The following is a 27,935-nucleotide window of genomic DNA, read 5'->3' as shown; positions in this document are numbered from 1 at the left end:
GATCTGTCTCCACTGCACACCTGTTGATACAATGCTAAGCAACCAAGATAAGGGCTCCTTTAGGGTTTTACTAGCCTCCATGCAACCTACCAGCAGCCTAGTCTCTCTTTATCATATTGTGTGCTTACATTATATGACTGGGTACCATTCTGTAATCATTTCATCTATGTAAGCCTTATCTCCCCAAGGACAAGTTTCATTCTTCAAAGGCGGGGCACAAGGCAGTTTTAGCATACTGCTGCCCTGCAGAGGACCAGCCTAGGGGTGGAGGGAACTCTATGGAACCAAACTGAAAAGATAGGCCTGAGTTACTAGCAGAAGAATGAATGTATTGTGCTAGCAGGGGGCAGAGGGTTGGGGGGAGCAGGTGGCAGATAAGCATAAAATACATCGTTAGTGGTGTGCCTAAGCACCCAGGCATTGGCACATAGCAGGCGGGCTTAAAATCAAACACTTCCATTTGTTTACTATGTGAGTTTGGGCAAGTTGCCTAATCAAAAGAATCTAGTTTTTCTACAAAATGGGGTTCATAGCGCCTACCACTGGGTCACTGGCAGAATTAATGAGATTGCTCAAATACAGTGCTCAGCACAACAGTCAGCATTTAACAAGCCTACAGTTTATAACTCTCACTGTCATCATCATCCTCCTCCTCCTTTTCCTCTGTTCTCTCGGGAGTTCAGTCTGGCTAGTCAATAGAGATATGCTCACCTGTGAAAATAACTCACAATTCAGGAAAGTGGGGAAGTATCAAATGATCAATAAGCAAAGCCTTCAACTCACTCTGCCTTAGAAGGCTTCTTTACATCTAAACAATCTTGTCAAGGATGATAAAGACACCACAAAGATACTTTATTTCTATGTTGGAACTTGCCTCTGGAATTATTAGTAGATCTCAGTTAGGTTGTGCTTGAGCTTTTTATTTTAATGGTACAATGCCAAACCCTAACTGTGATGTATTTAAAAAGGTGATAATCCAATTTGCTCTAGAAACCTTGGTTTAGCAACAGGAGTTGATGTAAATTATGAATGTTATGGCCATGGAGTCAGGACTACCTCTGCTTAAACCCTTAAACTCTTCAACTCTTTACCTCTGCCATTCACTGGGCACGTGTGACCTTGGCAATCACAAACCTTCATTAGCATCATTTGCCTCATTTTTAAATATTTCTCTTATAGAGTTTGCATGGGGGAACAAACAGATTATTTATGCAAATCACCTAGCACAGACATTGTGGATGTTCATTAAATGGTGTCAATTATTCCTGCATTTACGCTTAGGATGGAATCATCCTGTCCTCTGAAAACTGGATCCCTATGTTATCTGTGGTAGGCCCGCCCGACAGGACTGTGGCTGGCGCTGGCCCCATAATCATACACACAGCCATGGCTTAGGTCAGGAGAGGTCAGAGATGGCAGGGTTCCTGGCAGATACAAACAAATGCTTTCTTTATTCAACTTTGCACTGCAAAGAAGGTAGGGAAAGGGTACCAACAACAAGCATCAGTGAGGATAAGGGGCAAGTGGCACTCTCATGCTGTTGGTGGGAGTGTAAAATATAGAGTGGAATGGTTCAATCACTTTGGGAAAAGTCTAACAGTTTCTTATAATAAAATACACACCAAACTTTATGACCCAGAAATTGCACTCCTAGTTGTTTACCCAAGAAAATGAAGGCATGAGTTCACAAAGAGGCTTGTGCAAAAATGTCCATAGCACCTTTGTCCTAATGGGCAAAAACTGAAAACAGCCCAGGCATCCATCAAGATGCAAGTCACATAGGCTTCCAAACAGCATGAAATCAGGTACCAAAGGAATGAACTACTGATATACATAACCTGGATAAAGCCCATGGTATGATGGATAGATGAAGGCCTGCATAAAGAGTAAATACAGTATGACTAGATTTATGGAAAATTGTTCAACAGGCAAAATGCATACATATGGAAATGTAAAAATGATTGCTGCTGGGGATCAGGGACAGGGACTGCCTGAGAAGGGGCACAAGGGAACTTTCTGGGTGAGCGGTAATGTCCTCTCTTGATGGGGATTGTATTAAAACTGTATGTATTTGTCAATTCATCCAATGATTTGTCATGTGAGATGACAAATACTGAAGTATTTGAAGTTTGAAATACATATAGTGAGATGACAAATACTGAAGTATTTGAAGTTTTAGGGTTGAAATAAACTGATTTCTGTAATTTACTTTGCAAATGCATCAAATAAAACAAGATAGGCTGATGGGTAGAAGGATGGAGGAGTGTGATAAAGCAAATCTAGTAAAATATTACTATAGAAGAACCTAGACAGTCAAGATATTGGTGTCTGTTATACAATTCTTTCACCTTTCTTAAACTGGGCAGGGGGGTAGGGTAGGCAGAGGAAGGGGGAGGACTTTTTTTACACACTCTGACAGCCATCTGAATAAGATATTCTTAGTCCATTGACATATCTCTTTTTTTTTTTTACATATCTCATTTTTTCTGTGCACATTTCTGTGCAAAGATGGTCCACACAATCTATGAAGTGAGGATATTTTAGAATCAGCCCCCATGGGCTCAGTGTCTATGAACATTCTGTTCCTTCTCACACAGAACTCAAACCATTTTCCTTCAGCGTAATGGAGGCCTCCATCATAAATGGATGGTCCGAAGCTTCTTGAAGTTTCTCCCACACTTTCTACCAGAACTTTATCATTAGACAGCTGGGACCCATATAAAGAAGAGTTGGAACCTGGTCCTTGCTCCAAAATGCAGGGCCTCTGGTGATGGGGATGAATCCTCACAGCCACCCCCACTAAAAGGAAGGATCTGGAAGGCTTACCCGCCCTCTCTCAGTGAACTTGGTGCTGGCCCTGGCTCTTGCAGAGATGGGTTCTGGCTGCACAGGACTGTGTTTACAGAATACATGAGGAGGTCATATATCCACTTCTCCCTTAGTTCTTGTGCCTCCACCCCAATAATGGTTCCTCCTTCTACAAATGAGGAAACCAAGGATCAGGGCATACATGAATTTCTCTAAAGCACGCAGCTTTAATTCAACCCCATTTAATCTAGAATTCTGATCCTCACCCTTCCTGACACTGCCCTAAAACCACCTCCTGTCCCTACCAAGAAAAAGCCTATTTTACAAATGCCCATCTAGGACAAGACTGGGTGAGGAGCTTTTAAGGCAACAGCTTTCAAACTGCAAGCTGGAAAAAACTCAGTGGCTCCAGACCAGCAGCTTTTTAATGAACAGACAGCAATAGATCTGACTGTACCACGTGTAAGAACAGACACTGGGCCCTGAAACTTGATTTAGCCGTATATAAATATTTATATACATGTGTTTCTTGGTGTAAGTGTGCAGCCCAGAAAAGTTAAAGGCCACTGATTTAAATATTACATCCCTCTAGATTAGAGATTTAGATCCAAGAGGTTTAATTTCCCAGATTCAAAAATTAATGCTGGAAAAAAATGAGCTGAGAAAGGTACTGAGGAAGGCCAACATGGAAAAGGCATCACTTGAGTGAAAACTGCTAGCCTTCTGTGGGAGAGACACATAATCACCAGTCACCAGCAGCAGCAACAGAACTCAGGCTGTGGCCTCAGCTGGGAAGCAGATGTACACGGGCTGTCTAGGGGAGAGGTACAACTGACCCACACTCCTTCCTCACAGCACTTGACTAAGGTGCCAATAACAAAGCAGAATTTTCATTTTTGATAGGATTTATCTATTGAAGAGTCAGATCCTTATTACCACATTCCATAACTCAGAGCCACAACTAACAAAATAAAATCAAAAGTCTTGGTGTTGACCATTTTAAATTACAACCTCTCATGTTCCCCTCCCCAAGCTCATTTTCCTTTCTTGATTTTCCAAAAGCAATCCCTATCATTCATCTTGGATATATATTCCAGTTAAGATCCTAATAATTTTACAACGTGTGTGTGTCCCCATAAGCAATGCACAGCATTGTTTCAGGGATTTTAAGTTATATACAAATACTAGGAGGTACAGTCGTTCCTCAATGCTTCATACATTGTTTTTTTAGATGTATCCATATTAATATATATATTTATGTAGCTGCATAGTATCCCTCCAAGGGATACTCCACAAACTGTTTCCAATATGCTGTCATTATAAGCAACAATGTTATGAACATTCTTGAACATGGTTCCTCAGTTGCTATGGGAATTTGTTCAAGTTACAATACAGCTGGAGGTAGTACTACCAAGCTGCATATACACATACCTTCAACTTTACTAGTTATTGCCAACCTCATATACCAGGAAAACTACTATTAAGAGTTCAATGTGTGTCCTTGAGACTTTATATACCTGTGAACACACACACACACATATATATATATACATGAGTTTCCAGAGTACAAGTATAGATAAATCTATCTCATGCTTTAAAATGGGTTGCAGAGGACTGGTTTTGGCATGAACTGACCAGTGCCCAGCTAATGGACACTAAGGGATTTTCCCCAATCACGGTATTTCAAATAATTTTTGAGGGCCCTAAGTCATGAGCTAAGGTAAGGAGCTGACCCAAAGACCTCAGCAAGGGAAAAATGAAAGGGCTGTGGCTGGGGTTCCTACAGTCTGGTCTCCAGTATCCTAGGGGGCACTTGCTCTGCTTAAGTGAATACAACATTCCAGTACACAGTATTTGCACTGTAGAATCTGACATTATAAAAAGGTACTCTTTGTATCAGAAAGGTCATGTAAAATCTCCATTTCTGTGTGCAACAGAGGTCAAGCAAAAAGTCTTTCTTGTCCCAGACACTTCTGCCCCAGAAGGCTACAGAAGTCAGCCTTGGGCTCCCACCTTCAGTCCCAGCAATTCACATTCAGAGGCTAAATGCTACTTGCTGCTCCACATCCTGGATTGCAGACAAGATCCCAGGACTCCAGCCTGAGGTCAGGGAAGAAGACTCAATAACCACATAGCACAGTAATTGGGGCAAACCCTAAGAGGCAAAGGGAGGTGGCCAGGTCTCCAAACTCAGGAAAGCGGGAGAGTTTTAAAAGCCTGGTCCCATATCTAGTTCTCCCCAGCAAATTTATTTGGCCACTTAAAGCCAGCCATCCAGCCCCATATTTCAAACACTTTGAGCTGTGCTTGTGCCGTGTGCTCTGGTGCTGACCACACAGGCTCACGCGTGCACGCACACACATAATGGATTGGGTGCCGTCTTGATGCCTGACCTTTAGCATAGATGAGTCTGAATCCTGACTCAGCCTTTCATTAGTTGTATTTGACCAGCCAAGCTTCAAATTCCTCGTCTAAGGAAAAAAAAAAAATGTAGATAAAATTTGTACTTACCTTATAGGGTTTTATGAAAAGTAAAAGAATTATAGCACATAGGTGCTCTGAAAAGCTCTTAGCCTGTAAAAATTTAGTAGATACTGGAGGTACTTGCCTAGTGGTGGTGCCTGAAATAAAACAATGTCCCTGGCCTTAAGGAGCTAGTAAATTTATCAGAATGTCAAATAAAAACAATAGAAGCAGGTGTGGCCACCAGTCTGAGGGAGTGGTAGGCACAGTCAACAGTGCTAATCTGGAGGGCATATGAGGGATAACCAGGTATCGGAGGCAGCCATTCACTGGGCTCACACACACACACACACACACACAAGCACACTCAAAACAATTCTATCAAAGTCACCCCCTAACTGCTGGGTCCAGGCTGGGTCCCAAGGCAAACATACTTATTTTACAAACCGTAGGAAGGTCCAAAGTCTTGTTACACAAACCAGGTCCCCAGAGGCTCTCAGGCAGGTTAGCCTCAAGGAGGCAGATATGAGGGACCCTCAGAAGGCATGTGGTGCATGGCTGAGGCCTGCCACATGCGGTTTGCCAGCATCCTCAGCACCGCTCTGCAGCCAGCCGGCCTCTCAGTGCTTGGGAGTCTGTGCTTGCCCGCTCCTCCACTGCCCTGGAGGCTGCCCCTTGGGCTCCTTCTCCCCCCCTCCTCATGCGGGTGGCTATCCCACGCTGCTCACCCCCATCGGCCCCCACGGGCGCTTCGGCTCCTTCTCCCCCCCTCCTCATGTGGGTGGCTATCCCATGCTGCTCACCCCCATCGGCCCCCACAGGCGCCTCATCTCTACCAGTGAACACGTGTGTTTAAGAGAAACAAGCCGCATGAATGTGCTGACACAACTGCGTTCCATCCTTCTCTGAGGATGCTGCCTCCCCCGGGCAGCAGGGCTCAACATCCCGGCATCACCTCTGACTCCCGACTCGGCCCCGCATGTCCCCCCAGGGCCACACCCTGCCCCAACCAGGCGCCCCATCATGTCATGCCAGCCCACGCTGCAGCTGCTACTGCTGACAGGCAATACCGAGACAGTTCGGTCTGCACCCCGGCAACCCTGTTACTCCCCTGGGCTTCCTGAAGAAAGACCCATTGTTTTAGGTGTGCAGGCAAGGCTTTGTAGCCCAACCTACCTTCCAACCTCCGTCTCCACCGCCACCCTATACTCTGACTAAAGCACCTGCTGGGTGGTGCATCATGAAATACAGGGTCTGGACCCAAATAAGGGGATGCCACAAAGCTTGACAGGTTCTTGTGTACACCTTCAGAGCCTTTTATACCTAGAAATGCACTGCAGCTCTTCATGTTCTGCCAAGTATGTGTGGAGTGGACTTCAAGTACTTGTTTTTCTCAAGCTCAAGAAACAAATCTGAAACAATCTGTACCATACTGTTTCTCACACAAGGCCTTGGAATGTGCCACATGGAGTGACCACCCTTGGCCTCTGGTTGTGACCATCTCAGACACGTCTGTTCTTCATCACCATTGCCGTATGCAATCTCAATGGGACTGCAAGGTCCTAAGTGGAGCCCATCAGCCTGTCTCATCACAGGGACAGGAAACACATGGCTGGCAGCAGTGCTGTGGTAGGGCTGACAAAAACCTACTTCCACCTTGATTGCCACGACTGCCTGCTTTCTAGTTTTCCTGTCTACCCCTCCCTGGAGACTTCATTAAATTTCCTATATGCCTAAAGTAGACAGGGATGGCTTCTGAGGTATAAAACCAAAGAACCTTCACTGATACATAGTTCTTTGGTCTCTGAACAAAAAGCCGCCCAAATCTCTCCCGAGCAATGGAGCACTCCGATCCATTCCCACTGCCCCCGCTCCCTCAGTGCAGCACCTGTCCCATCTGGAGTAGACCTCACAAAGGTGGGCAGCATTTTCACTGAAGCGGTGGGGTGGGTGGTGGCTCCAAGCCCCTTCTCCATCTCCTTGCGGAACCGCTTAGAGATCTCCAGAAGGTTCTCATCAGAAAGACGCATGTGGTAGAGATACTGGTCGACCTGCAAAGGAGGGGAAAACAAGAGTAGAGATGTTATCGCTAAAAGCAGTAATAGTACACATCTATGTCACGGAACAACACTCGGCCTTTCAAAAGAATAAAACCTGTTATGCCCAGAAGGTTATCATTAAAGATCATTTACTTGGAATCTGGATTATTTAATTTTGTCTAAAAGACAAAAATGAGAAACATAGGTTCAACTTTATTTCTGGAGAGTAGTAAAGATGAGGGTAAAAGCATGTTAGGGAAGAAGAGTTCTTTCCAGAAAGGTTGAGTTTAAGGTCTATGACAACACTCTGGGACCTGGGGTTCATTACTGACCCTCCTTGTTCCTCACCCACCTCGAGCCAGTCATGGCAATCCTATCATCCCCCACCCTAGGCCAAGCAGCCAGCACCTCTTGCCTTGCTTATACAATCCCCCAATTCTGCCTTTACCTCTTCTATCCATTTCCCAGCCCCAGCCAGACTCTAGCTCTTCCCTTGCTGAAAAAACCTTTCAGCAGCTTCCCATTAGAACCAAACCTGAAATCCTTCCAAGGCCCCACATGACCTGGCCTCTCCCCACCTCTGAAGCTCACTGCACGCCTCTATACTCGTGTGCAAACCCTACCCTTGGGTCAGTCCTTCTCTGCCTCAGAACCCGCACATGGGCCCCACAGCCTTTATTCCATCTGCCCTGTCTCTTCAGCCCTCTCCAGACCTCAGTCCCTGGAGGCCTCTTATCCTTCTAATGAAAATCAGGCCTTCCATTATTCCAAGAACTTAGGCTTTTCCCTTCACAAAGCCATCCACAATATGTATTTCTCAGTGTCCAAATCATAAGAACCAAGGGTAAGAAGAACCATGTCTCTTTGTTCACCCCTGCATCCCTGGCACGTGCTGACACGGGGGAAAGCCTCCTCTCCTCACAGGCAGAGCTAGCTCTCCCTAGTTACTTCATTGATCTTGTTTCCAACATAAATTTACACGAAATTTCCCCAGATTTACCACCAAAGAAGCACCCCCTCACCCGGTTTCCTTCTTGGAAGCTCCTGTCTGCCTTGGCCATGGAAATTCCCAGTTTTCTCTGATCAGGAAAAGGTCTGGTAGAAATCCATCCAAGGAGGCACTCAAGTTTCCACAGTAGCCCTGCTCTCAGCAGCACTGTCCAGGACAGGTGACACTGCTGGCCGTGGACGGGTAGGGGTAGACAGAATCAGGAACATTGGGCCAGGCCCCAGCTGTCCCCTCAAGGGATAAGGGTCACAGTCCTCCCAGCTTCATCTGCAAGCTGCGGGACTTCAAGCAACCCTGCTCTTCCTAGCTCTAAAATGGCAAGGTTCTCAAGGGCAAAGCTTGGCTGATGACCACTGCCCTGTTATTTCTGTGAGAAACAAGCAAGTACCCACCTGCCCCCTGCCCTTGCTCAACTTTGACAAGAAGCACACAATTTTTATAACTAGAGTTCCCAGATGAATGTGCTTGTTGTTAGTATTATAGCCTGTTATATTTTCCAGCCCTTTTATGTCAGGTCTTCTTAATTTTTTTTTTTCTTTTTAGCCAGCCTTGCAGCCTAAGATTTCCAGAGGAATGGCAAGAGGTGCTTAATCCTTTAAGAAAAGAACAAACCCAGTTCGTTCAACAGAGACAGTCCCCTCACTCACATCTGCTTTATTCCAGGCTGTATCCTAACTCCCTATGGGATCTAGGGCACATCCTCCTCTTTGGGCCTCTTTCTGCCCCTGTAGAATAAGGAAATTGGCCCTTCTTGGACCATTTCAAATATCCTGCTTAGGACACATCTTTGATCATTCTTGTAAAATCCCAAAAGGCCAAAGATTAGAGTGTGGAGTAAAATGCTAAAAACAGCTACAAGCGAGGCAAAGGAGAGTCTGTAGTGTGTCAGCCCAGCCTGCTTCACAACTGCTATGTGGTTAAAATACAACCTTGAGACATACCCTCTCACGCAGAGGGTGGGAAAGAATAGGGTAGGAGTAGAGAATGGTAATAGGGTAGGAGTAGAGAATGGTAATAGGGTAGGAGTAGAGAATGGTAAAGGAGTAGAGAAGGGCCACTTCTCTTCTCCCTCCCCAGCCAACAGAAGACCAGGTTTGTCATGTTGGGTTTCATATTTGCAGAAATAAGGATTTTCCAGAACTCATTTGTTGCCAGCATTTATTAAAAAGCCATCACAGATTACCCAAGTCTATCAGCCTAAATCAGGAAGAACCCATGGGGATCCCTGGGTGGCTCAGAGGTTTAGCGCCTGCCTTTGGCCCAGGACGCAATCCTGGAGTCCCGGGACCGAGTCCCACATCAGGCTCCCTGCATGGAGCCTGCTCCTCCCTCTGCCTGAGTCTCTGCCTCTCTCTCTCTCTCTCTCTCTCTCTCTCTCTCTATCATAAATAAATAAATAAATCTTTGGAAAAAAATCAGGAAGAACTCAATCATCCCTTCTCTTTCCTGACCTCAGGTCCACGATACCTCACTTGCCTCAGCCTCTCAGGGCTATGCGGACACTGGCCCACTCCCCAAGATGGGTCACTGAGCTGGGTTTCCTATCATACTAGAAAGCCAGAATGCTCCTGAGAAGCCCTGGCCTCCGTCACAAAGAGGTTTGAGGCTCCCCAGAAGGTAAACTGGTACCGCTTCAGCCCAACACCAGACAAGGCCCCTCCCTATTGGTGGGAGGAATATCTCTGGTAACCCCAGGCCCAGGGCAACTTTAATCACCCTGGAAGCCTCCTGGCTCCTGATCCAGCGACACCTGGGCTGGCCCAGGAATACTACCTCATGGCTTATGATGTTAATGTACAAAATCCAGGGTCCTCAGACCAGAGGTCAATGACAGGCTACATCTGAGAACAGCCTGAGAGGCCCTGGTGAGCAATGGTAATAACAGTAAATCCTTATGTGGCACGGACACTGTTCTCAAGGTTCTACATTCATTATTTAAGCCTCACAACAACCCTGTGAGGCAGGTAGTATTATCACCTCCATTCTACTGAGAGGGTGAAGGTGACATGCCCAGTCAGAGACCCAAAGGGCCAAGCTGGGACTGGATTGGATTGGACAGCCAGGCTCATCTGTGCTCTTGTCTACTCTGCTAGAAGAATGCTCCTCTTCTGCTGGACAGCAGTGGGATCTACAGACACAAAGGGCAAACAGCAGAGAGGGTGGCCCTTGGGGCTTGTCTGGCAAATCAGAGGACAGCAGGGGCAGCAGACGTGACTCTGAACATTGTCATGAGTTTGACACATGATAAAGTTGGGGCTCCCATATTACTACTTTCCCAAGAGTTATAGTGCCAAAAGCCTCACTGCCACCCACTCCCTACTCCCTGCCACCCTGCCACCACAGTTGGCTTTGGGTGTTACCAAGGAAGCCAGGAGAACAGAGTCTGTACTGCTCTGTTAAGACAATGCATGGCCACTTCTTGGAATGTGAGTTCATGTACACAAAGGTGGACTGGCCACAGTTCTACAGTAGTCATTCTTAGTTTAACTTTGATGCTTAAGCTACAACAGGCTAGTTAGAATTCCAGACAATACTTCTCATCCTTACCCCTCAAAGACTCTCAACAAGTAAACAGCCTTAATTCAAGTCATGTTGCCTTTTACCCAATAGAGTACAATCACCTTTTAGTGTTCGGTGACAGATGAAAACAATCATGATGATTGTTACAGTAGTTAAACGTGTACCAAGTATTTCTTACCTGCCAGACACCATCCTATGACTTTACGGACTTAACCTCCATTGTCCTTTTGTACAACTACTACATCTCTGCTTTACACAGGGAAGACCAGAGCTATAATTCAAACTGGGTGCTTGGGACCCCCACCTCCCCTTCACCTGTCCTGCGGGCCCTCCTGGTGTGGGTGGACACTCCCTGCCCTGTGGTTTCCTGGATGACCAGAGGGCCCTATTTCCTCTAACGCATAAGCCTAAGTTAAGAAAGGATGGGACAGCTTTGAAAAAATGCAACAAGAACACCATAGCCCAAACTTCCCTTCTTTCACAGCATGTTATGTGGCCACCCTGAGTTTATTGGGAAGGAATGTTTCATCACCTCATGCCACAGCTTCCTAAACATACCGAGGAGTCCACCCATCCTTGGTTGGCACTGCTGTGTTGGGGGAGGGATGGCCAAGGGAGGCAGAAGCCAGGAACAAGAAAGCAGCCTCCATACAAAGACAATTTCCCTAGATTGGGAAGGAAGTGAATGCACTTTGCAGAATCCTGCCAACCCATGGTGTGGCCAGAGGGAGGGAACACCAGACCCAAAATCATGGAACAAAGTCATTTGAGAGCTATCAAATGTATGCAGGCCAGTCCTACTGTAATAAATACTCTTAAAAATGCCCTTGGGGCATCACGTTCAAAATCCCACCACAGGTAGCATCCACATGTGTCAAGTTTGCCTCTCTCACCCCAATGGTCATCAAGCTTATGTTGGAACGCTTCTAAGTGTGACATGCTCAGTACTCTAAATTGGTTAGCTACTACTACTGGTCAGTGCTAATTGGAATAAAGTTTTTGATCAAACTGAGATAAATCCACTTCCTGATAACTTCTATCTAGGCCCCATTCTGCCATTTGGGATGAGAATTCCCAAACTTGGCTTTACATCAACATCACTGACATGAGGAGCCTTTTAAAAACATTAAGAATCCCAAGATCCATTCCAGACTAACCAAATTGACACTTTTAGCCCTGGGTGCTCAAACAGCTCTCTCCTGGAGCTGCCATCCCCCATGCCAATAATCTGATAACAGAGGGCTAGGCTCTGGGTCTACATCACCCATGGTCATTTTTACCACTTTTCTCCCTTTGAATCTTTGTAAGTCAGCAGTTAAGACATTAGGCTAAGTGTGAAATAATCCTGTGTTGATCCTGGGTGCTGGGAACTGGAAAAGATTAAACCCTGTACTTGCTGGAAACCCTTAGGTCACTGGAAACTATCAAAGCAGAATTATTAGGGCACCTGGCTCAGTGATTGAGCATTTGCCTTCGGCTCAGGTCGTGATCCCGGGGTCCTGGGATCAAGTCCCACATCAGGCTCCCTGTGGGGAGCCTGCTTCTCCCTCTGCCTATGGCTCTGCCTCTATGTGTCTCTCATGAATAAATACATAAAATCTTTAAAAAAAAAAAAAAAAAAGCAGAATCATTCAGGCCAACCCTCATTTTACAGCTAGTGATAGTCAAGTACAGGCTGTAGCATCAGAAAAGTCAGTGTTCAATCCTGGCTGTAGCACCTGTACAGGTGTGTAACAGTGGATGAGTCACTCTGACTGAGACCCAGCTCCCTCCCTGTCAAACAGGATGAACAGCCCCACACAGCAGTCACTGGCATAAATGAGGAACATAAAACTCTATCTACTCCTTCTCTTTTTCTCCTAGACTCCCCACTGGCCAATGGCACCCTCAGAGGCTAGCAAGGACATTTCTTAACCCTACCCTAGTCACATCCAGAGTTAACAAAACAGAGGCTGTTTCCCCAAATTGTTCCTTCTCTTTCTGTGGTTGGGTGTGTGGCCTATCACACTGGACCACCTCTCTTTAAAACCCTATCAGGGAGAAAGAGGGAAAGAAAGGGGCTTTCCAAGCTGGAGAGACTAAGGCAGGCTGGAAGCCAATGAAGGCCACTTGCGTGCCTGGAAGCAAGCATGTGTATTAAAGAAAAAGAGATAGCAGTTTTAAATGACACCTCTTTAGCAATCTTGAGATTAGAACTTCCTCATTGGGCAAATTTGGTCATCTTTCTTCCCGTAACACACCAGTCTGAAACGCCTGTTTCCTCTAGAGAACTGTGAGTAGAGGCAGGGATAGTTCGAATGAGAAATTAACCCCATACTCTTGATGAAATAAAATAGCAACCCAAAATGAGAAGCCCATACCCACATTTCCTCCAGACTAGCACTAAAAGGAGGGGAAATTATGCAGAGTGGATAGAGCAGGCCAACCTCCATTCAGAGGATCCCCCTCAATGTGTGCAGTGGCCTGGTGGAGCAGACAGAGCCCTGGCTAGGTATGGGGAAGCCCTGAAAAGAAAGGCCTGGAAGTAGCTGGAAAGGGACCTCAGAAAAACTGAGGCCAGGGGGCAGCCTTGACCAAGGTCACACAGTTAAGGCTACAGTGTGGATCACCTAGACACCTTCCTCTATTATCAAGAATAATAAAGGACAGTCTTACTGTTAGTCCACCAGGGCCCATGTCATCTTAGAGGCAACCCCAGTTGAATGACTGGTGGCCACTGCCTAGATCCTAGAGTGACTCTTTCTGGTCCCAGAGTGAAAATGGTCCTGATCAAATTATTCATACCCAGAAAAGAACAATATTTTGATCCTGACAGTTGGTTATATAAATTACTACAAATCCTACCTTGAATACCTTCCTTAAGAGGTTTCAAAGGGAGGGAAATGTAGAAGAAACTTCAAATTTCAACACCTGTAAGATTTGTATCATTCAACCCCAGAATCTCTGGTCACTGCTGCAACCTCATCTTCTCCCATTGTACAGCTTTCATGGAAAACCAATTATATGCAAAGCACTTCAGTGTACAGGAACATAATTTTAAAAGAAGTCAATTCTGGGGGCTCCTGAGTAACTTGGTCAGTTAAGCGTCAGACTCTTGATTTTGGCCCAGGTCATGATCTCAGGGTCATGGGATCGAGCCCCTCATCAGGCTCCATGCTGAGCAATGAGCCTGCTAAAGATTCCCTCTTTCCCCCCCTTCTGCCCCTGCCCGCTTCCCCTTCATGTTTTGCGTGTGCTCTTGCTATCTCTCTTGCTCTCAAATAAACAAATAATAAAGGAAATCACTTCTAGAAATGGATAGTAATGATGGTTGTGGGACAATGTAATGAACTGTATACTTTATACACACACACAATTTTTTTTAAAGCACTCAAGATTCATGTTCTCTAGGACTTTTTACAAGAAAGGACAGAATTCAGCTCATATTATAGACCCAATACATGTCTCTGAATTGAACAGAGGGATGGATCTCAGTAGATAACAAAGGCAAAGGCAAGGTGGCCCATGGAAGTATTACAGGTGTAAGTGGCCCATGAAAATAGCAAGCTGGGGAGACTGTGTTCTGGGATAAGAATATATATATCCAACATACATGTCAGTGGATATATGGTGACCTAGAGAGGAGGGGTATCCTGTGAAAGGGCTCAAGACAGTGTGGGCCAAGGTCTTGGAAGGACATTATGAATTCCAGGACCAGAACGCTACTATTACATTAACTCTCTCTGTGATGTCTTTGTATTAATCTGATTGAAACCTACCGCTTTTAATCACAGGATCATAGGAAGGAACTGTGTAAAGTCGCTGTGTTGTTTACTGACCAGTTAATTCCTGTAGGGTTTGGCGCCAGGATAAAGTCTGGCTGCCCAGAGTTACTGCTTTCTGCTACAGGCCAATGAAATTCAAACCACTGACTCTAAGACAGCTGTCCTTTTTGCCTGGACTGTCAGGAAGCTCAGAGCTTTGCTCTCAGCTCCAGTGAACCATGCCTCATGTAAGTATGTCGGTAGTCATCCCTGCCTGCCCGCCCCCCCCCCCCACTTTTTTTAAAGATTTTATTTATTTATTCATAAGAAACACCAAGAGAGAGGCAGAGACAGAGCGAGAAGCAGGCTCCATGCAGAGAGCCGGATGTGGGACTCGATCCCAGGACTCCAGGATCACACCCTGGGCTGAAGGCAGACGCTCAACCGCTGAGCCACCCAGGGATACCTCTGCCTGCCCCTCTTACTGAAAGCTGAGCTCTATCACCTAATCCTTTTAGTAAGGAGACAAAAGAACTAATATAGGATCAAGCAAACCCTCAGTCATCTCTACAGTACACATCCTCCTGAAAATGAAATTCAAGTGAACAAATCAGGTAAGAAAGCATAAAAGCGTCAGGGCTGAGGACACAGGGACACTGAAGCATTGAAGGACTTTCTTTCCCCAGGCTTTGCATATTTCTGATTTAATAACCCAGAACCTTCTCTCCAGAAGACGCCAGATGCACAGTAGCTAATTCCTACCTTTTAGCTTCTTCCTGACCCCAAGCAGACCAGCTGACTGAATTTCAGCTTTCCTAGCACTCTGGTTCTTGTCCCAAAGATATAATCAGGTCATATATACAGAAATTAGGCAAAGGCTTCAAGGCTCCAACCTAACTTCCCGAAAGGAAATTTAGGAAAGACCACATCCTCTTGAAAGGCTTTGACTGGTCTCATCCGCTTTAATTCAAACCAGTCAAAATTGGGTTGGGGGTGCAGGGACAGGGATACTATACAGCAGGCAAGAAGACACTACCTACCATCACATCCAGCCACATATATAGATGAATCTCACAATATAAAGTCGGGCAAGAAAAGCCAGACATGGGATGTCTGGGTGGCTCAACAGTTGAGCATCTATCTGCCCTTGGTTCAGGGAGTGATCCTAGAGTCCTGGGATCAAGTCCCACATCAGGCTCCCTGCAGGGAACCTGCTTCTCCCTCTGCCTGTGTCTCTGCCTCTCTCTGTCTGTCTTTTATGAATAAATAAAATCTTTAAAAAATAGAGAGGCCAGACACAAAAGTAGACATATCTTATGAGTCCATTCTTCTGAAGCACAGAAATAGAGCTCTGCTGACAGAAGGTGGGATAGTGTAATCACTCTGTGCTGCTAATGATCTATTACTGGATCTGGGTGGTGGTTACCTGGTGTTTTCAGTTTCCTATGTATACTATACTTCAATTTTTAAAAATAGGAAGAAAAAAGGGCAAGGTCCTGATTAGGCCCTGGTCTACCCACTACACATGGCCAGAGGGCCCAAGAGATCAAAGGAGGCTGTAAGAGGTCAAACCAGAGGGAAGAGCCAGGATCTAAATGCAGCCACACATAGCCTTCCAGTAGGCTGACACAGGCTTACAGCTTCATTTCAAAAGAATTTGTTTCTTGCATTACTCCTTTGCCAGTGCCACCTCAAATCTTTGACAACGAAAACCAAGCCTCAGAGAAGCTTCCCCAAACCAAGAGCCAAGTCCCTGGCAGGACTCACTACATCCGGCGGTCAGCTGAGTGCCCTAACCTGGGGCACAGGTGTGCCCGTCCTGGGAAAGCCAGGTAACTACTGTCAGTGACCTCATTAATAATAATGCCTTCACAGACTTCTCCTGGGAGGACCAGGGCTGTGCAAAGAGCAGCAAGTTTATTCTGTAATAGTGCCAAGGCAAGGCCAGATGTCTCTGATTAAAAAAAAAAAAAAAGAAAACAAAAAAAAAGATAAACTGGGGAGGAAAAGACACAGCAGATCCTCGATTCTTTAAGACTCCCTTCTCTAAAAGGCACCTAACCAATAGTAACAGGTCTGCCAGAACACTTTCCTCAGATGCGACACGGCGGACGTCGCAGGGGCCACCAGGCCACCTAGGGGAGATTCCAGCTGACGCACCATGCGCTCACAAGCCCAGGGTGCCAGCATGAGTGTGGAGCTGACCCAGGAGGCTTACAGGCCACGCCCCCCGGATCCTGTTGCACCTTGGTGAGTCACAGGCTTTCCTGTTCTTCCAGTTCTTGCCTCAGCTGCCTGGAGTTACCGCCAGACAGACCTCAGGCAGCAGCACCCCTTCAGGGGTCCAGGAGATGGGCATCTGGGACACCAGTCTTGGGAGCCTCCTGCCCTCACACATTCTGGGCCAGCTGTGGGGCAGCAGTGCAAGAACATGTTCTGATGCACAAGACCCTGGCACAGTCCATTTACACGCCATTGATGGAGGATGCTAACTGGAGAGGGCCCCGGCCAGGGGCCGAGGGCACCAGTCTTTGCCTGCAAGGGGCTCAGTCTATTGGTGGCAGGTAAATACATTAGCAAGTAATTACAAACTGAAGGTAAGGCCAGAGCAGGCAGTTTTTTTCCCTGTAATAAAATACAGATTTATAACACTTAAACATGCATGTATCAATACTATTCTAAGGAGTGTCTCAAAAAGGATAGAAATGTGTATATGTTGACCCCACACCTAGAATGTTCTCCTCCTCTGGCCTAACAAACTCCTACTTTGCCCTTCAGGGCCCAGCACAAATGGCCTCTCCCCAAATTCTCAGCTGCTAACACACTTTTGACACCTTATGTCTCCTGCTCTCGCTGGCCCTTGCTGGTCCCAGAGGACTAAAAGCACCAACTACATGTTCCCAACTTCATGTTTGTGATTCCAGCAGCTCTCTCAGTACTGAGATATAGTAGGTACTGAAGTCATAGGTCACGGTCATGGTCACGTACAAGGGTCTATGAGTGTGCAGTGGGAGGCAGTAGGAGGCAGTGGAGAGTAACCTGGGTGACGGGGAGAGTTGGCCATTCCAGAATGCCCAGGAGCTCAGAGCCTGACCCTGTTTTTCAGGCCTGAGCCCTCACTGCTTGTGACTCTGGGGGCAGCATGTTTTCTCTCCAGCTACCTGGCTGCCTGTTCAGTCCCCCTGGATCCCCTAAGGGTCAGACTCTGCCTCCCCTGGACAGCCCCATGCCAGGGACCAGAGTCTGCCCGAGCCTCTCGTCCCACAGGGACATCTGAACTCCCCACTCCCACCTGCTGCCAAGTGTCCCCTCAATCCCTGTGGATCTGTCGCTTGGCACCATGTCCAGCCCCAGACCTTCCCAGTCTGCCCCACTCATCTCACAAGCACCAAAGGCAAGGCAACCATATACCCCAGATTGTCCAGGACAATCTCAGTTTATGCTGAGGCAGCAGCCTAAGTATTAACAGTGTCTCCATTTACTCTCAAAAGTGGCCCAGTTTGGACAAATTATAGGGTTCCTCTAGGTACAGGCCACAAAGCAAATCCTGCCTTTGTTCTTGGGGAACCCACACCTGACTGATGAGAAGAGCTCATGCTGCACGACTGGTGCCAAAAGGGAAATGGGGACCAAGAAACTGGGTTCCTGCTCTGGGGCTTGTCCTATATAAAGTTGGGCTGGTCACTCAGTACACAGCACCTGGTTTCCTCATCTATAAAATGAAGGACTGGAACTAAATGATCCAAAGGTCCCTTCCCAACTGACAGCTGACTCATAGCCCCATGAAAATGGAACAAGTGACCTGTCTCCAGTTGTCCCAGGCAGCTCATGCTGGGGTCGGGGGTCTGGGTTCTGAGGTCAGACTGAAATTCAGGTTTGCCCTTGAGCAAGGTACTATCCCTTTTCTTTGCCTTGGTGTCTTCATCTGAATAATAGCTAATAATGTCTACCAGGGTGGGCTGCTTCCAGGGCGGGCTACTTCAGGATGGCCAGAGTTAAGAGTGCACAGACAGAGCCCAGCACTTAGTAGTGTTTGTTATTTTAAGAGCTTTAGAAATTGGTGGGGGTTGGGGAGATGGAACTGATGAGACATGGCTAAAAGGCTTCATTGCAAGGTTGACAGAAAAATCTGGAAGGAAGTAGGAGAAAAAAATCTCTCGAATGGGAAAAAAGAAAAGTACAGTTTCGCCATGCCCTTGTTTAACCCTAGTGGCTTCTCTGGCTTCATTCCTTTATCAGACAATATGGAGATGCCAGAGGAAGAGTCTAGGAATAAGGCCTTTCAAGAACATTGAACACACCTCCATGACAGAACCACTGAGGTAAGGGTGAGGAGAATCAGGAAGGCTGGCTGGGTGGGTACCAAGGGCCAGGGTCTCAGCACTGACTCACTCTCTAGTTAACTCCAAAATAAATTTTAACCAAGATCCCTCCAAATAAGGAACATAGGGGAAATGCTCTGAGACCCACACACAAAAGTGCAAAAAGTATGGCCACTCCTAAGAGAGGGCAACATTTCAGGGAAACAAGGCCAAGACTCCCACCTGGGTTTGGACAAGCCAAAGCCTGTACAGGAAGAAGGGGAGGAGAAAGTGGGTTCCACACAGAGGTTTGCCTTGAGCTTTGTCAAGAGGCATGGGCACCTGAGTATCAGGAGGGGCCACAGTGGACAGCCCAGAGTCCGCATGAGGGGCCAAGAGCTCTCTGCTCACACCCAAGATGGCAAGACACACTCCTCCTGATCTGCCAAAAGACTGTGGGAATGATGGTTCCCTTCATTGAAATTCTAGGGGTCAGTGGGACCAAAACCTACCATGACCTGGTCCTATGACTCAACAGCCCAGGGTACACAGCCCCCACAAGCAGTTTCCCCAGCAAGAAGCCAGAATCTGGGGCAGACGTGAGGAAGGGTAAGCAAGCATCTCACTGGCCAACTACAGTGTAAGTGGGCCTCAGCAACTGCCCTGGGAGCCTCTGCCCTTTGGTGCGGGGGACTGAAGAGGAGGGGACTAGGTTTCTACAGTGAAAAGGATGGAACTAATGCTATGGTCAGTCATGCCTTCCAGTGAGGATGCTTTAATCTGTGGTACAATGACTGTGGCATCACACACACACACACACACACCCTACCCCCCACAGTGGGGAGGCTACTTCCCAGGGGACCCAAAAGAAAGCAAGTTAGAGAAAGAACTCAGGAATGGTTCTCCTATGCCCAGGAAAGAGACAGTTTTCTTTTCTTTTTCTTTTTTTTTTTTTAAGAATTTTTTTAATTTATTCATGAGACACAGAGAGAGGCAAAGACACAGGCAGAGGGAGAAGCAGGCTCCCTCTGGGGAGCCTAATATGGGACTCGATCCCAGAACCCTGGGATCATGCTCCGAGCCAAAGGCAGATGCTCAACCATTGAAGCCACCCAGGGGCCCCAGAAAGAGACAGTTTTAGAAGGCAGAGAGGGCAGCGAGGACGCTTCCTTATCCCTCAGCTTCACGAAATTTCCATCTCTCTGTCCTCCTTGTCTTCTACCCTAACCCGACATGAGATGGCATCAATGTTCCAGGACCCATATGTCCTAAAAGCCCTTGGGAAAAAAGAAACAGGGCCTCTTTTGCTCCTGCCCAGATGGACAGCACAGTAGGATATCTAAGAATGTAGTACCATATGTATGTAGTCTTCTATGTACTAATATTTAACACATACAGAGTTGACTATGTGTCAAGCACAGCTCTAAGAGCTTCACATATACTAACTCTCTTTAATCCCTACAGTAACCTATGAGGGTGTTATCCAAAAACTCTCCACTTTACCAGAGGAGGAAACCAAGACCTGGAAAGATTAAATTAACTAACCCAAGTTCACAGGGCTGGTTACATAAGGCAGGACTCAATCCTGGGAGACTGGCTCTATCACTCCCCATACAGCCCCTTCCAATATGACTGTTGGAGTGGCCCTTAATGAGTAACACTAGCCCTGCTTCTCTGTTCCCAGCTAGAGCAGCACCTGGGCTCATGTTCCACCAGGCTCATCAGCTTTGTTCACAAGTCTGATGGATGCTTGGCCTTGGTGGAAATCCCAGCAACAACCAGGTAAGAGTCTCCTGGGGACAACTGAGCAGACTTCTCTCCCACTGGCTTCCTGCAGTGCTTACATTGTAGGCATTTTATTGGTGGAAGGCAGAAAAACAGTAACCCAGGTAACCCACCCTTCTTCAACCAGGGGTCATGGACATCTGCTGACTGCTGTGGTCTGCAAACTTCACCTCAAATTCATCTATTCATCTTTTGTAAAAGGCCACTCACCACCATGATCTCTTCACAACCTGCGAGCTGAAAGCCAAGGTCCTGGTTACAGCTACTATTAACTAGCGGTGTGATCATGAACAATGTGCTATAAAGCTAAAGGAAGGGATGAACTATGTTCTTCTAATACAGTTTCTCAACCTACGGATATTTAGGGCCAAAAATGACTTTGTTGCAAGGGGTTTTCCTGTGCACTGTAAGATTGAGTAGGTCCCTTGCCTCTACCTCCTAGAGGCAGCAACACATCCTGACCCACCTACCTGGTGATAGACAAAAATGTCTCCAGACATACCAAAGCCCACTGGAAGGCAAAATTGCTAACACTTGAAAACTATGGCTCAAAAGAAGTCATAACAAAAACAAAGCAAAACAAATAGAATACAGGTTTTGGCTCTATAAACTTGGGAGGCTGGGAATTTTTGCTCTTTATTATAGGTTGGCATACAGATAGCCCCTCATAAAAGATTGTGTGGCCCAAAATGCCAGCAGCACCAAGGCTGAAACACCTGCTTTAGGAGTAAAGCAGAAAGAGCCACTCCAGTGCAAGGAAGTATGGCCTGTCTGTCCCTCATGAGCATATGATATTAAGACTCAGGCAATGAACTCTGGGATCTGATCTGCTCTCTGCCACCCCCCACCCCTCATTCCACCCCTGGCCCCCCACTGCTTTGGAAAGGAAAAGATAGACAACACACAGTGTTGGAAAACAAACCAAACTTGCTGACTTCAAAATTCAACAATGATAATGAGGAACCCATTATCAAGAGTCGTCTTGTAAAGAAATATCTGAACAAAGGGCATCAGTTTTCTAGGGTTCCTGAGGTCTTTTAGTACATCAGATCTCCTTAGGCTGGCTGCCAGATTTTGAGAAAACTGTTGTGAATTGTGCTGTTTTGATTTCCCCTGGAAAAGGGCCCCTAACTGCCCTCAAACTCCTCAGGGTGCTGGAAACGTTCACCTTTGAAAAGTGATGTTTGAAAAAAAAAAAAAAAAGTTGGCTTTGTCTGAGGAGCCTCAGAGGGAATTTTAATTAACTCAATGGTAAAGAAAAGTGCTTCCTAGCACTGTCTGAAATAGTAACTGGCAAAACAAACAAACAAACAAATAAATAAATAAATAAATAAATAAATAAATAAATAATAGCAAAAAGCTACAAAATATTTCTCCTACCATCAAATGCTTTTGAGCAAGGAAGGGACAGTATTAAGATACTAAGTATTATGTACACAGAGAACAAATGAGAAACCATATCTGTCAATGTCAGTTAACTGGGTCAAGAATAATCTTAGTGAGGTTGTGGTCAGTAGTTTACTCCTGCTACTTTAAACCCTTCCCAGAAGATTAATGGCACATAGTAGGTGCTCAAGGCACACCAGTCAAGGCTCCCTTCAGGTCTCCAACCTCTCACCTCGTTGATGCTCCCACTCTTGGCTCCTGCCTTATTTCACTAGACAACTGAAAGGTATCTGAGTTTCAGTTTCTCACATCATAGCCAGAGGGCCTGGTACCCCCAGTAAGTTCTCAAAAAAACATTAAAACTCTTCATCTTTCTTGACTCTTGGGGGCTCTCTGTTGAATTTTCTGCCTCCAAGATATCCACCCCCCCATAAGAGTTGAAAGCCACCCCTCCCTCACCCAGAAAAGAGCTCAAGTGAGCTATCTATATTCCATAATCAGAGTGAAAATATGACACCACTCTATGCATGTTAAAACAATTTGGCGAAGGTCTAAAGCAAGGCATGCATACTTCATTTCACTTCTACAGTTAAAACTCATTCTCATTCCTAAGAGGCAAAAATCCTTTATCTTGAATATTAATTATACAACAGTTAATAAAAAAAAGAATCCTCTATCTCTCCACAGAGAGGACAGAGCCTTGATTGCTGGAAGACAGGAAAACACCTTTACCCTCCCTTTCTCCCTCCCTGTGTCCCCCACCCACTCCCTTTCTCCTCAGGATCAGCCTCAGGGTCAGGATCAGCCTCAGGCCTTGATGAAAGAAAAGCCCACCACCTTTCTTTTTTTTTTTTAATCTTTTAAAATATTTTTATTTTTTATATTATGATTTTTTAATAATAAATTTTTTTATTTGTGTTCAATTTGCCAACATATAGAATAACACCCAGTGCTCATCCCGTCACGTGCCCCCCTCAGTGCCCGCCACCCAGTCACCCCCACCCCCCGCCCTCCTCCCCTTCCACCACCCCTTGTTCGTTTTCCAGTTAGGAGTCTTCCATGTTCTGTCTCCCTTTCTGATATCTCCCACCCATTTCTTCTCCCTTCCCCTCTATTCCCTTTCATTATTATTTATATTCCCCAAATGAATGAGACCATATAGTGTTTGTCCTTCTCCGATTGACTTATTTCACTCAACATAATACCCTTCAGTTCCATCCACGTGGAAGAAAATGGTGGGTATTTGCTTCGAATGGATAAAGAAGATGTTTATGTATACAACGGAATATTACTCAGCCCACCACCTTTCTTAATGTCCCTTTATCCACCCATCCCTTCAGCCCTGTACCAGCCATCCCCCAACCTGCCTCTCACTCTCCTCTTCCGGCAGCTCTTCTCCAGAAAGGTCCCCTCCCTTTTCCTCACACTCACTAAGTACCTCATCAGTGGCCAGAAATAGTGGCTACAAAGGTGAGCAGCCAGGATTCTCGCTGCCCTGAGGAAGGAACTAGAACTGAAAACCACCTGGTCTAATGCATGGTGGGCTGATAAAAATGCCATGATGGGGGCACCCGGGTGGCTCCGTCATTTAAATGTCTGCCTTCGGCTCAGGTCATGGTCCCAGGGACCTGGGATCAAGCCCCCATGGGGCTCCTTGCTCAGAGGAGAGTCTGCTTCTCCCTCTGCCTCTGCCCCTCCCTCCACTCATACTGTCTTTCTCAAATAAAATCTTGAAAAAAAAAAAAAATTGGTCATAAGAACTCCCATTTAAAAAAAAAAAAAAATGCCACGATAGAGAAAAGCACCTCGTGTGAAGAACATGGCATTCAAAGGAAGGGTGATGCGGTGATGCAAGTCCTTGGGGAGTGAAGGGGTCAAGGTGCATTCAACCAGCAGGGTTAAAAGGCTTCTGAAATGTTCCAGTCTGACTTCAAAAAGAGACTGGAAACAGAGAAACCCTAGGAGGCCTCTGAATTAAGCCAGAGACTGGTTGACAAATGTGTAGCAATCAGAAAGGAAAGTCAATGAAATGAGTCCAGAGCTCCCAGCCAGAATAGCCAGAGGGTACTGGTGCCATTAATATAACCAAGAGAAGAGCTAGTTGCATTTCTGGGCATGCTGAGTGACAGTGCTGCCATCATCCCAGAGTGAATGCAGACACAGGCCAGGATGGAGTTGACTATTGTTCCCAGGAGCAGGTGAGTGTGGTCAAGAGCATGGGGCTCTGGAGCCCAACTGCATGGCTTTAATTCCCAGCTCTTACAAAAAAATCTAGTGACCTTGGACAAGTTCCTGTGCCTTTGTTCCTTACCAGTAAAACAGGGATGCTGATAATAACTGCATCTACTTTGTGAGGTGAGGTTGTTAACATTAATGCGCTAACACATGTAAAGAGCTTAAACCAGTGCCCGGTACACAGTAAGTGCTTTATATGTTTGCTCTTGAGTTTCAAAGCATCAATCAGCAAATGTGAGCAAATAACCCTTACTCTCCTCTTATTGGTACAAAACACTGGACTTGTTCATCAGGAGACAAGGTGGGTGGGGACTAGTTCTAGGTAGGTGAATCTAAGTTTTCCATGCCTCCAACTACAACCCCGAACATGTAAGATAATGATTTCAGGAGAGTCCAAATCAAGGCTTTTTCAAAAGACTCTCTAAAATTAAAACTCAAGCTTCAGCCTTCTCTCCTAATTTGTTCTTGTAGCAGGAACTGAAAAAGAGGCTTCTAGGGGCACTTGGGTGGCTCAGTCAGTTAACTGACCTTGACCTCAGCTCAAATCTTGATCTCAAGGTCCTGAGTTCAAGCCCCACCCTGGGCTCCACACTGGGCATGCAGTGGAGCCTCCTTAAAAAAAGAAATAAAGAAAAGATAATTCCAAAATATTCTCTGATTCTCTTTCTACTTCCTATCTAATGGCAGCTGTAATCAAACAGCTTTACTCAACTACGTCTAGAGACCAAGTCCCAGATTCTGATACCTGGTAAATTAAAGGCCTGACTCTATTGTGCCCCCATTGGTAATTTAGAGGAAGGACACCCAGTGTCCACCCAGACACTTCACAGGCTAAAAGGAAGCTGTGAGTGTAGTTAAGAGTAGCCTACAAAAGACACATTCTACTTTACCGTGTTTAATCATCACAACTCCATAAAGTGGACAAGGCTGCTGCTGTCACTCCTGTTTTATAAAAAGAAACCAACAGTCCAAAGAGGCAAAGTGACTTGCTCAGGGTCCTGTGGTTAATAAATGACAACAGAGAGATTAGAACTCACTTCCAGATACCCCAGCTTATTTATTCTCTTTCCACTCTGGGACAAATGAGATGATCGCCATACCAAGACAGTTTGAGTCTTAGCCTCCTTCCTCTGGATTAGGGGAGAGTAAATTGGTAAAAGAATTAAAATGTCCTGGAGTGATATTCACACGACTGAGAAGACCTTCACCAAATTAATAATCCTCCAGCTTCCTACTTTAGGATTGCCAAGGGATGAGTCTTGCCCAAGGGTTAACTCACTTCTTGGGCAGAGAAGCCCAAAGAAGATGCCAAGATCCTACCGGCTCACACACACATTCTTAAACTGAAATAAAGTGCAGAGCAGGGCCACATCCCAGGAGTGAGAGCGCAGCAATCTTTTATTTAGAAGCAGAGTAAAACTCAACTAAACCAGCCGCCCACTCCTCCCTACTCCAGTCTGAGGCTAAATATTGCCATGTTTTATTTGGGGGTTCATCTGCCACCGCTCTGAAAACACACCTTTGCTCTCGGAACCCCCAGGATGGGAGTACGAGCCCGTCGCGGCGCCGAACAATTATATCAAGATATTCTCCCAAAATGCGTTCCCTCTAAGACAACAGAAATCTCAAGTATGTAATTGGGCAACGCTGTCATTGCCTCACAGCTCGGGACACCCCCACCGCCGCCTCAGCCCGTCCCGTCCCCTCTTCTCAAGTCCTAGCTGAGGTCCAGGGTCGGGTGCCCGTCCTGAAATCCCGGTATTTCAGAAACTCAATGCTCCCCAGGGTGATAGCGCCTCGGGCCCAGCCCCACCCCACCCCCACCCCACGCCCGGAGGCACCTAGAGCTGGGCTCCCGGCGGGGCCAGAAGCTCTTTCTTATGCAAATGACCTGGCCCGGGAGCTCGGGCCTCGGGGGCCGCGGGGCCCGAGGTGGGCAGACCTGTCAGAGCCTAGGGCAGGGAAAAAGCTCCTTGACGTAAGGAAAACTTTCCAAAGAAGACAGGAAAGCGGGGTGGGGGTGGGGGTGGGGGTGGGGGTGGGGGTGGGGGGGTCCCCTTCGAGTAACCTTCAGTTGCACACCAGCCAAAGCTCGCCTCCTACTTGGAGGCAGGCGCCGGGGACTCCGGGCCCCGAGGCACCTCTGGGGGAGAGTGCACGGCCCTCGCGGGGCCTCCGTTCCGGGGAGGGGGCGCGGCGGGCGGAGCTCCCGGCCCGGCGCCCGGCTCCCGGCTCCCGGCGCCCGGCTCCCTCCCGGACCGGCCTCTGCCCCAGCGCCCTCCGCAGGCCCCGAGGAACGCCGAGGGGAGCCGAGCGTCCCCAGAACGCCGTCCTTCCGCACTAGACCCCCCACCCCGGCATCCCACGTGGCGGCGGGGCCTCCCCCCACCCCCACCAGCCACGACTCTCCCCCACGTGCTCTCGCCGGAACTCCGGCAGCGAAAAGGGGGCTCCTCCCACGTGGGCCTCGCAGGCTCAGACTACGTGCCGGGTGACCCGCCCCTCCAGCGAGGGAAAAAAAAAAAAAAAAAAAAGCGCGACTGCGCGCAGGACGGCAGGAAGGCGGAGAGCCGCGCGGTGCGCGAGCCCCGGCGCCTCGCACGCGCGCACTCGCCTGCCCGTGCCTAGCGGACGTGGCTCCCCGCGCCCAGGGGTTGCCCGGCGGCCCTGACTTGTTCCGCGTCCTCCAGCACGAATGCGGGGGGAGCGGCTCCCCGCAGGGTCGAGGAGGAGAGTCGCGGCCGGCCGGGGCCCCAGAGCGGGGGCCGGGGACCACACGACTTCGCCAAAGGCGAGCCAGCCGCCCCTGCACGCGCTTACCGACCTTCTGCACCTGGTCGTGGTTGAGCTCCGTGAAGAAGTAGGCGAGCAGATGCGAGGCGATCATCCTGCCGCGCGCGGCCTGACGGCGCCGAGTTAGGAAACCGAGGTCGGTTAGAGCGCGTGCGGGGGAAGAGGGCAGCGCGGTCCGACCGCTTTGTACCCGGGCTCGGCGGCCCGGCGGGGAGCCGTGGACCGGGCGGCACGGGAGAGAAGGCGATGGCACGCCCAGCTGGAGAGTCTAGCGTCTCCAGAAATCGGTGTGGGGAGTCGCGATTGCTAGAAGGCGCCCAAAAATCACTGCCGGGACGTGGCGGGCTGCCCCACCGCGGAGGCGCTAACTCCTCAACTTGGGAAGAATCTCGGTCCGGCCTCCCTTGGGCGAGCGGACCCCTCCGGCTCCCGCGCGCGCTGCCCTTGCCCACGGATCCCCTCCGCCCGAGGACACGGCGGCGCGAGCGGCAGCCCGGGACTTCTGCTCTGGAGTTTCGTGCAACAATGTGGCTTATTGAGGGGCTGCCGGCTCGCGGGCCTCCGGGCCAGTGACGCGCGCGCGCCCATTGGCTGCAGGGGGAGGGTGTGTGCGCCCACGGGCCGCCCGCCGCCGCGGCGCAGCCAATCCGTGCGCACGGCCCGCGGGCGCGGCCCCTCCGACACCCGAGCCGGCAAACTGGAGGGGCGCGCCCGGGGCAGGGGGCGGGGCCGGGCGGCCGGGATGGGACGTGTGGTCCGTGGCTAGAGGCTGGGACGGCAAGGCGCATGAGCCACCGCCGCGTCAGGCTCAGCTCTGGGTGGGGGGCGCGTGATCGCGGGCCCAGCGTGTGGC

The 27,935-nt window shown here is 47.9% G+C and overlaps 1 protein-coding gene across 1 annotated transcript in view; it reads right to left on the bottom strand.

Annotated features, from left to right (window-relative positions):
• The window catches only part of HK2 (hexokinase 2), a 62,869-nt gene extending 35,248 nt beyond the window's left edge, over nt 1–27,621 (bottom strand). Inside the window, exons 1-2 of the mRNA XM_041755579.1 lie at nt 27,114–27,621; nt 7,160–7,322 (exon numbers count right to left, since the gene is read on the bottom strand). Of these exons, the coding sequence (XP_041611513.1) occupies nt 7,160–7,322; nt 27,114–27,176 (226 nt within the window). The 5' untranslated portion in view covers nt 27,177–27,621. The remainder of the gene's footprint in view (nt 1–7,159; nt 7,323–27,113) is intronic.
• Nucleotides 27,622–27,935: the final 314 nt, after the last annotated feature.

Source organism: Vulpes lagopus, chromosome 5, assembly GCF_018345385.1.
Source record: "Vulpes lagopus strain Blue_001 chromosome 5, ASM1834538v1, whole genome shotgun sequence".
NCBI lineage: Eukaryota > Metazoa > Chordata > Mammalia > Carnivora > Canidae > Vulpes > Vulpes lagopus.
This window is presented reverse-complemented; position numbering and strand designations above follow the sequence as displayed.